This window comes from Meriones unguiculatus, chromosome 10, assembly GCF_030254825.1.
Source record: "Meriones unguiculatus strain TT.TT164.6M chromosome 10, Bangor_MerUng_6.1, whole genome shotgun sequence".
NCBI lineage: Eukaryota > Metazoa > Chordata > Mammalia > Rodentia > Muridae > Meriones > Meriones unguiculatus.
In genome coordinates, this window is record NC_083358.1 from 22,929,599 (window position 1) to 22,940,109 (window position 10,511).

General features: G+C 45.3%; 1 protein-coding gene across 1 annotated transcript; it reads right to left on the reverse strand.

Annotated features, from left to right (window-relative positions):
- Nucleotides 1-367: 367 nt before the first annotated feature.
- Nucleotides 368-7,558, reverse strand: LOC110559744 (acylcarnitine hydrolase-like). The gene is made up of 12 exons (XM_060392123.1): nucleotides 7,445-7,558; nucleotides 6,430-6,643; nucleotides 5,106-5,244; nucleotides 4,320-4,453; nucleotides 3,979-4,237; nucleotides 3,085-3,183; nucleotides 2,689-2,829; nucleotides 2,488-2,568; nucleotides 2,109-2,253; nucleotides 1,646-1,783; nucleotides 1,206-1,278; nucleotides 368-773 (listed from the first exon to the last, which is right to left on the reverse strand). Exons 1-12 carry the CDS (start codon nucleotides 7,518-7,520, stop codon nucleotides 593-595), a joined length of 1,680 nt encoding a protein of 559 aa, XP_060248106.1. The 5' UTR covers nucleotides 7,521-7,558; the 3' UTR covers nucleotides 368-592.
- Nucleotides 7,559-10,511: the final 2,953 nt, after the last annotated feature.

Sequence of the window (10,511 nt, forward strand, 5' to 3'; positions counted from 1 at the left end):
TTATCTCAGCCTCCAAACATGGGAGGACACAGATGCTGTGTCCAATTTGGAGTTTATGATCTTTGGAAACAGCATTCTGAACTCATGAAGGCAATAGGGCTTGGGAAAAGGCTTTCTGATGGCAAGTATAAACATGATAAAACATGAACTTGTCAAGAGATTATACCGGATTTTGATACAGCCAAACCCTGTAGTCAACGGTCTCTGAAGCTTATGCTTCATTTGAATAGGGTCTTGGACTAGGAGAAGAGGAGAGTGATGATGGGGAGGAGATAATGGAGGGCAGGAAGGAAGAAAAGAAGGAAGAACAGGAGTCTAAACACAGGGAAGTGTTAAAAGAGATAAGTGACTTTAGGACTCACACACACACTGTAATGAGAGCATTTATTGACTCTAATGAAAGTCTGCCCAAGAGAATAAGGAGTAACACACAGAGGGTTTGAAATACATGTCTGAAAAGACAAATGGAGAGGTTAGGAATGCTTATGTGAGTGATGGAACAAATAAAAATGAATAAATGGACTTTGTAACTTTAGAATGAGCCACATCTGCTTTGAACCCCACACACCTCTCCTGACAGAGAACACTACTACTATGCATGCTTGTCCTGAGCCCCCTTTAGCTCCTGGATCTTCTGGGGCAGAGTCTTGGTCCAGAACCGCAACCTTCTGGCCTTCAGGGCTCGTCCCACAGCAGGCTGGATGTCCAGCTGTAGGTATTGCTCCTCATGGTCCAACATAGGCCAGTAGGGTAGACCCTGGCTGTTGGGGTTCCTTGAATATAACACACAGGTAAGAAAGATTAGGTCACTCTGTTACAAAGCCTGATCCCCTGATGTGGATCAAGGCAGTGAAACCAGCCAGCCAGTGTTTACGGGGTCTGATGATACAGGTATCTTGATATGTGCACATAAGTGTCACTTCATTAATTTCTGCTCCTTGTTGGGAAAGAACTACCTGACAAGTTCTATATCTGCCTCTAAGAGGAAAGATCTCAACAACAGTGCCACAGCACCATAGCTCATCAGGTAGGTCACTGTGAGATGACAAAGATCTGCTAACTATAAGGTACCTGCATAAATGTGCTATTGTGTAGACAAAACATTCATGCAATGGAAGATCCATGCAGGCAAGAAGGCGACCATTCAAAAGAGAGCCTTAATAGAGACCTGCATGTGTTAGGTTGAGAGAGAGGTGTGTTCTCACCCATATCGTGCGAAATTGGCCCAGTACGTCATCATCCTCCTGTTCAGCAGCTCCTCCTCCTCAGTGAAGTTAACTGTAGTTATGAGGAAGACAATGTATATGCCACCTCATGCAAGTGTCAACTCACTCTTCAAACTCACCACCTCAGGTGATGTCTGACCCCACACTATTGGCTTTGTTGCCTCCCTTCTTTGCTATATACAGTATCCAAGAGCCAGGCAAGCCTCTAACTGAATTTCTGTGCCATTGTGCTGTCAGGTTCTCTATCACTGGCTAGACTGGAAGGGTTGAAGATTCTAAATCAGCTTTGATTTTGGGGCCACAACATTGGATTTGTCTTCTCTCAGAACATAAATTTTCTCAAAAAGACTGAGAGCTCAGAAGTCCCCAAATAGTAATTTGGAACCTCATTCAGCTTGAGAAAAGTAAAGAAGACTCACGTTCCATGCCAAAGCGCCAGGATCCAAAGACAAAAGGAACTTCATCCCCATGGTCAGCCTTCACATAGTGTGGCCTGGTATTCTTGAGAAAGCTGGATTGATGTTTGAACTCATAGAAATAGACAGGAGCATGGGGACCTGCAGGTGGAGACAGAGAGTGATGTAGCTGAATGCCACCTGAAGGTTTTCTGTTGCATATTTGGTTACCTGGAATTACAGACGTAAAATAGGAGATGGAGATCCAGGTTGGAACACAGCTATGGAAAAGCCCTTGGCTAGACACTGCCCAGGCCATCTAGCAGAGTGGTTTTGCTAATTCAATTGAATGTCAGAAACCCATTTTCTCCTCTGTATCTAGATTTTACTCTGTTGAATTAGACACAAGAAAACCTGGATACCACAGTGCTCACTGTGACCCACATCTCTGAGATGCTCCCCTAAGCCTCATGACAGATGTACTCACGCTGAAAATGTGCTACTTGGAGTGCAGGGATCACAAACAAGAAGTCCCCCATCATCTCTGTATACTGAATTTGGAGGGTCTGGGGGTCCTCAGTGTCTCCCATGTACTCTTCCATTAGCAGGTCACTGCACTCAGGAGGCAGCATCTACATCAAGGAAACCAGCAAGAATGAGCTTAGGTATATTCTACATTAGGTAAGCAGCAGCCTTTGGTATTGGGAGAATGACACCTGGAATAACAATGGGTATAGGTTAAAAGCTTCATCTCTGAGGACCCCCACCAAGAATCAGAAATATGTACTGAGCTTTATTACTAGGAAATATGTCTGAAAGGAGATAAGAAGAACCCCTATACTTGGACAGGATCAGAGGTTTCTCACCATTTGTTCTGCTGTATTCTTCAGAAGAGCATTCAGGTTCTCTCTGTTTATTTCCATTATTGTCTGTGCAGATCCCTTTGCCTGGGAAGCACAAGACAGTGTAAAGTGTTAGATCAGGGGAATTAGATTAAAGATGGATTGAGTTCCCACAGCTTACAATATGGGTCTTCAGGCTCCAAGAGGATTGGAACTGTGCCTCACCATGGGAAGGTTCCAACCATACTCATCATTGTTGACACCAATGATGCTGGGGACAGGGTGAAAATCCACGGAAACCAACAACTCTTGGGGATGCCTGGGTAGGAATACTCCATCCACCACAGCAGGAATGACCTTGAAGTCCTGAGGAACATTAAACATCAGTGCAGAAATTGTTGAAATAGCTAATGCCCATTGAGTTACCTTCACCGTTTCTTTTCATTTCACACTAGTTCAGGGTGCATTGCTCACCCTAAGGCTAATCCGCACTTAGGTTAGCCTAAGCTCATGTTCATTGTATATACAAACTGAAAGAACACAAACTCATAAAGATGAGGTATGTAGTTCAGAATTCCTCATCATGTAGACCAGGTTCTCAGACACACAAAATTCTCCCACCTTGTTAATGTCCAGAATCTCTGCTTCACTCTTGCCTCTCAGGCAGTGCACCAGGGCCTCTGAGTCCATGGCCTCACATCCAGATAGTTTGGCCACCGTCTGTAAAGAGAATGAGCAGGAAGAAGATTTCTCAGTTCCAAGTTGATCCTCTCTCCTCCAATTTCCATTCTGTCATGTATGTTGTGGGAAATGGAATAAGTATGAATTGTTCCAATTCCCCTAGTGGTCAAACGTGACAGCCAGCAGGCAGTAAGCTTTCTACCTACAGACTTCTTTCTGTTAGAGTAGTTTTGATTTCTCCACCCATCTTTCTCTGTGTCATGTATGAGGGATGGAATAAGGGTGCCAAGGTTTGTATATGAAGGTTTGAGGACAAAGTCTCAGTCTTCAATGCCTCCCTTAATTGACAGTGTCTTCTGTTTTGTTGCTGCCTACACTAGCTGAGCTTGTCTGTCTACATCCAGGAATTCTCTTGTCTCTGTCTCCACATAAGCACAGGAACATCAGAATTACAGATACATGTCACTATCTCCAGCCCTTTGTGAGTACTGGGGGTTTGAACTTATGTCCTCATGAGGGTGTTCATTCAAAGCATCTTTTTTTGAAAAAAACAAACAAACAAACAAACAAACAAAAAACTTGATGAAACAACACCCAAGCCCATGCATACTTATTTTGCAAGGATGGAAGCTGCAAGAGCAGTTTGCTGGTCAGATAACTCATTCACTCAGTATGAAGTAGATGTGAGCAGATGTTAATCCCTGAGCATCTCAGAAATTATTGGAAACAAGTTATTTCCAATGATCCTTCTTTTCCCACACAAGAGAACACCAGAGTACCAGCATGTGAAGGCTGAGGCAGGAGACTTGGTCAGTGATGGTTGAGGGCACTTACAGTGGAGACCATCTCAGAGCTGTCAGAGATAAGGTCAGGTAGCACGGCAACCCCACTCTCCATGATGGCTCTGTGGAAGAGTCCTTGGGACATGGGGGACACAACATGTGAAGACACACTTGTGCCACCTGCTGACTCGCCAAAAATAGTGACCTGATCAGGGTTGCCTCCAAAGTGGGCGATGTTCTGCTGGACCCAGCGAAGGGCGGCCACTTGGTCCAGGTATCCCCAGTTGCCTCTGGCATGCTGGTCTCCAGTGCTGAGAAGTGGAAGAGACAGGGATCAAAGTGCTGTCTAGGATCTTCTCAGCTACCATTGTCCAGACCAGCCCAAAGGCTCACCTGAAGAAGCCCAGGACACCCAGACGGTACTGGATAGTGACCACCACCACATCCTGAGTAGCTGTCAATAGGGATCCATCAAACATGGAAGCCCCTCCTGTAACCAGTGCACCACCATGGATCCATACCATCACCTGGAGAAGTCAAGAGAGAGGCCAGGAAGCTCCTAGTCCATCCACGCTCTGCAGATCTGCTTATTATATATCAACTGCTGTGCCTCTGTGCAGCTCCAGAAATACAAAAATCCTCAGGGCTTCAGGGGCTTGGCCACAGCAGGGCCTTCTAGATGCCCCATCAGTATATCTCTAGTCCCCATCCCCACCATGTGTCTCTGAATTGATGGCTCTCTGTATCGAGTAATGTCACCATTACTCAGACCCTTCATAGTGGAACAAAGAGAGGTGTCTCCATGGATATCTCTCTGGATTAAAAATGGAAAGGATCATCAGCTCTTATCATCACAACAGATAATGCAAAAGTGGAAATTTGGGTGACCAAAATGTTTGGGTCTTGAGCACCTAAGCAGTTCAGCAGGACTGGAGTTGTAGCATGAGTCCTGCTTTAATCAAAGAGCTGGAGACCTTGATTAGTCAGGGCTCCAGTGCTGTGCCCCACACCCAGATTTCAGCTGCATGGTGTGGCTGAGAAGGCTTTCTGTGTCCTAGGTGAGGTAAGACATGTCACGAGAGTCTATCCTGCACGAGAGGTCAGGTTGCTTTTGTCCCTTCTAATCATCTTGAAAAAAAAAATGCCCTTTCCCCAACCTGACTATGGTCTGGCACTCACAGGCAGGTTAGTGCCCTCATGGGCATGAGCTGGTGCATAGATGCTGAGATACAGGCAGTCCTCAGATACAGAGATGGGAGGCACGGTCATATTCATTTTCTCCATGATCTTCATGATAGTCATGATATTTTGCAGACATCTAATGGAAATAGCATTTATACCAAAAGATGTATTGTGAGCAAAAAGAAATGTGAGCCTGATTTTTTTCTCAGGCACCTTCAGCTGATGCTCCTCACAATGCCTGGTAACACATACTCCCTCCCTAAGTCACTTCAAACCAAGGTAAAAGCCAGAGGCTCCATGAAAGCTAGAGTGAAGCCTGACTTCTAGAAAGGCTTCCAGTTGGGTGTGGCCTGGATGTTAATCTTTCTGAGTCTGGGAGAGAGACACTGCTAGACGTCTCTGTGGAAATGATTGGCTGTCTATAATGGCATTCACTAAACTATATAAGAATGGAAAAGTGAGCTAAGCATTAGCAGGCATGAAAGCATTTTCTAGTCTCTGCTCACCGTTATGGATGACATATTATCAACTCCTGTAGTTTTGTTTCACTGTGTTTCCCCCAAGTAATACATTAATGTCTGGAGCATGTAATAGCAGTTTTCACTTCTAAATAGCCTTTATCATGTTATGTACTTTTTAATGTACATTTTATGTACTTTATCATATTATGTACTTTTTTACAGCAACATAAAAAATCGCTAAGATTTCAATATGGGAGTATTGTACTCTCACAGATAACAGAGGAATCAATGGACGACACTGCCCTAAAGAGTGGTGAGCAGTCCTTCATCCCAAGTACAGACACTCAGGGAACTTCTTTTGCCTATAGTGTCTCCAGAGGAAATTAATTGCATATGCTTGTCCCTTGGTCAATGGCACTTGGCTCTGTTTTTTGTCACAGTGATTGTGAGAGTGGGTTTGCATGTATCTATCAGGACTGCAATTTTCAGGGACCTGAAGTGAATTCTCCTGAATTCAGGAGTGCTTGCTGCATGATAAGTCACATTAACTGAAGTTTAGAGATCCCTTGCATTGTGACAGAGACCACTGGCCACAATTAGAAACTGTGAACAATTTTATATCTTTGTTGTTCTCAACAGTGTCTGCATTGAACTCCCCATGAGTGCCAAGCTCTGACCAAGCTACCTGGCACACTTGTTCTACTCAATTTGAACACATCATCAGAAAAACACATGGAGCACGGCCCCACAAGGAGAGAAAACTTCCATGTATCTGAGATAGAGGAAACACTTCAGAGTGGCCCATAGCTCAGAGCACATTCTCACCCCAGTGACTTAAACCCTCCAGGTCCAGAACTTACAGGGCTGGGTGTGAGGTCCCATCCCTCACACCAGTCCATGGTTGAGCAGCCTCAGGTGGTGCAAAGCGCAGTGGTCCTACAGGTGGTTTGGCAAAGGGAATTCCCAAAAAGGTGTGGACGCCAATGTTGTTGTCCTTTATTTGGATGAGACTTCCCCGGACTTGGCCTAGGTGTGTGTTTCTGATGGGGCTGGCCTCTGATGAGTCCTGACCCGCTGGGGAGACAGCATCAGGGTTAATTTTCTGTAACTAGCTGCCAGATGATTGGGATATTTCCCCATCACATTGTTACCTGGGCACAGGAGAAGGGAACCCAGGATCCCCCAACTCAGCTGTGGGGTATGAGTATGGGAGCTTCCCTATTCCCCAGGGCTATAAAATTTACTATTACCCATTTGAAGGGCATCAGAGAATTTCTCTAGCCAAAGAGGTCAGACACTCACGGCTATTTGGACACATGAATTCATGATTGTTGTCACTCTTATCCAAATGTCAAAAGTAGATACAGTCATACCATACACCAAGAAGGGAAAAATACCTTCTCACTTTTTCTTGAATTGTTTACTGTTCTCTCCAGAACTCCTTACATTGAACTGTCTCCTCAGTATGGAGTAATCTTAGATGTGTCTGACCCTCTGTGTGCTGCTGGACTCACAACATGTGTGGGATTTTGTTGGGGAAATTGGTAGGCACACACTTCCTATACCTTTATCTATAGCACCAGTCCTCAGCCTGTAATGACCATTGGAAAAAGCGTATTTCTGATAGTCTCAACAACTGAGAACCACAGAAGAGAAAATTTACAGTTAGAAAGTAGTATAAAAAAAACTAGCAGTTTAGGCCTTCTAAGACCATTGGATATATGGGTTTTTCTATGATCAGAATCTATACATTGAGAAACCCTACTCTACTATTTCCAGTAACCCCCATACCCTTTCTCCCACAAGCCCAGCAGCTAACATGCAGGATTCCAGGCAGCTCCAGTCAGTGCCCACTGCCTGTTTAGGGAGCCTCACCCTGCACATGGAGGAGGAGAAGCAGGAGCCCAAGGAGCCCAGCTTTCAGCCAGCTGTGCAGTTGTTTCAGCGGCATGATCAGCTCCCAAGCCTGAGTCTGTGCTGCTAGGACGACCAGGGTTCCAAACAGGAAGAGCCTGTGAGCCTTGTCCGGCATAAATTTAAACCAATAGTATGTAGGCGGGGAACTTGGTGTGATCAGTCAAGGTTCTCATTATAGAAGAACTGATAAGTTCAGAAGTGACTGGAGCCAATGGCCAGGAGGCAGACCAAGTCATTTCCTTTCGTGGGTGGGATAGTGAGCACACTCTTCTCATACCTTTATCTCTTTTCTGTCTCAGAAGGAACTGGCTCAGATGCTGTGCACTCCTTAGACAGCTCTGATTTTTTCCTCCACACAGTGGATCAGACTGGAGGAAGTGGTAGAACACCGAGTGCCAGTGTTCTCAGTAGAATGTCTGGGTACAAGGGGCTTCACGGTGTGCACGCACATGCAGTCCTAGCACTCTGTTGGCTCAGCTTCTGATAAGGGACTGTGTGGGAGGCCCAGACCACATTCTCTTTGCCCTAGAAGCCAAGTTCTACTGTTTCCCAAGGCCAGATATATTGGGAAGGGAATCTGGGCCTCTCATTTCAGCCCCAGGATCTGAGGCTGGAAAGTTCTGGATGGCCAGGGTCAGGAAACTTTATAGAATCCTTTTGTGGGCACCCAGGTAATTCTCTGACCAAGGAGGTGAGTAATAAGAGCACAATGACATTCTGAAGATGGGAACAGTTGGATTGTCATCCAACGATCCTCAGCATCAGCAGCCACAGTCTAGCCACAGGCACACACAGAGAAGGGAAATGTCCTATCTGCCCCTCTCTTCCTGATCATCTTTTGCCTGGTATTCTGACCTCCATGCCCAGCACTCATCAGAGGCCCTCACACTGTACTGGCTTCTCAGTGCTGAGTATCCTCAGACATCACTGACCATGTAGGATGCTACAGGAGGGAACCTTGTGGGCTTTACTGGAGGCATTTACCTGCACTGCTCTTTGTCATTCCCATAAGCTCCCCGTCTGTGATCTATGGCCACCTGCCCACTCTCAGTCTCTTGACACGCTAGTACTGACAGCTCTGACCTCATTTCCATTTCCTGTTTCAGAGTCTCACACTGAGCACACACACACACACACACACACACACACACAGAGAGAGAGAGAGAGAGAGAGAGAGAGAGAGAAGCAAAGTCTATAGCCATAGCCTTTAGAAACATAGCAAGGTGATCTAGGGACAGGATGAATTCCTGGGCATGAGTCTGTGCTGCTATGGGATGCATTGTTGTCCAACAGGAAGCAGTTGTGGGCCTTGCCCATGTGGGAATTTGTACCCAACATGGTAGGTGGAAGCTCTATGGCACAGTGCAAGGTCATGTGGCAGAAGAGTGGCACGACCAGGCAAAGGGGAAGGACCCGGTGGTTATCAGGCATGCAAGACCACCTCTTCTGTCTTGCTTTTTCATTGTGCACCCTCCCCCAGCACCATAGGCACAGCGTGGACCCTGAAATCATTCCACATACTAGTAATGCTCACCCCAAACCTCACCCCAAATCATGGTTCTTTCTTGTCACTGATGCAGGGTGGGTGAAGGAGCAGAAGCAGGAAACTGAAGACTCTGATTCTGCCCTGTTGTTTCTGCTGTGTGCAGAGTATCCCACAGATGGAGAAAACAAAATGGAGAAGGAGATGGACATGCGAAATTCATACCCTGGGACTTAGGTCAGCAAATGCTCCTCCTAGGGCCACTTCATCTCCCCTGGGATTTTGTATGCTGTCTTTTGGGTTTCATTTGTTTCTTTTTCATTGTCGTTTGATTCTTGGCATTTTAAAATTCATTTTGAATTTCCTGAATAACACATTCACCATTCAAAAGTGTGTTGTTTAATCTTCAGGAGATTGTGTGTGTTCTACAGTTTCTCTTAGTGTGGGTTGGGAGTTTAATTGCTTTGTAACAAAATAAGAGAAAAGCAATGTCTCTGTATTTATTAAAACTAGCTTCATGCTCTAATATATTATATATTAAGTCCCAGGGGCTGCTGAAACAAAAGTGTATTCTGTATGGTATGAAATTTTGTGTAGGTAGGGTTAAGTCTATTTGATCTATGGTGTCATTTAAATTATATATCCTGTATATATTTGTGTGGTTCTTCATAAGCGCACATCTCTTATTTATGCTTCTGTCACTCTCTGGCTGCACTAATGGCAAGCTCCCATTGAGACCACACTCAGAGACATTTCTATTGACCTCACCAACATTTTCAGGCCCTGTTGTTTCCAACACCTGGTCTCTGTGGGCACTCAGAACCTATGATAAAGTCGAGATACTGGCCCATGAACAGGTGTTTCAGATTCCCAGTGAACACTGCCAGGATACACAAAGAACACAGGGCAGGGTCTAAAACAGCTCAGTCTGAATTTCTGGATAAGGTGCTACAGTAAGCAACCTCTGACTTCAGGGATACCTGAGGACTGCCTAAACATGGCTCCTTCTACCCAGCCCCAAGTCAAGTGAATCCACAGCCCAGAAAAGCAGGCTTTTCTTTTTAGTGGTTTTCACTGATCACACTGGCGTGATACAGCCATGATTTCACCTGCCCCCTCCAACTCATAAGCACACAACTCCAACTCCCCTCTACAATTTCAATGTCATCCTCTCTCTCTCTCTCTTTCTTCCTCTTTCAAATGAAGGAATTGCTGGGCTATGGAATATCTCCAATTATGGAAGCAGCTTCTTTATGTGACGTGGTCAGCCTGGTGTGTGCTCTTAATCCTGGGCTGCCGTGTAACATGGCTTGGGGGATGGTCCCATGTGCTCTGTCACACACTGCACCATCATTCAGAGGCCATCATCATTGATGATGGAGGAGATCATAGCAAAATTAGACTGAAGAATTGGCTCAAATCTGTGTGTATGAGACAGTTGTGAAACCATATATAAAACCACATGTGAAACCAAAGAGAAAAAGGAGATGGAAAGAGAGATAGAGACAGAGAGAATAAAAGCTCGCGGGCACAGTCTCTCAA

Excerpts from the sequence above, each read along its gene's own strand:
- LOC110559744 (XM_060392123.1), bottom strand. The coding sequence starts at position 7,520 with ATGCCGCTGAAACAACTGCACAGCTGGCTGAAAGCTGGGCTCCTTGGG. Across the intron at positions 6,644-7,444 it reads TCTCCTCCTCCATGTGCAGG|CGGGTCAGGACTCATCAGAG; the intron begins GTGAGGCTCCCT and ends CTGTCTCCCCAG. Across the intron at positions 4,454-5,105 it reads ATGAGGGCACTAACCTGCCT|GTGATGGTATGGATCCATGG; the intron begins GTGAGTGCCAGA and ends TGACTTCTCCAG.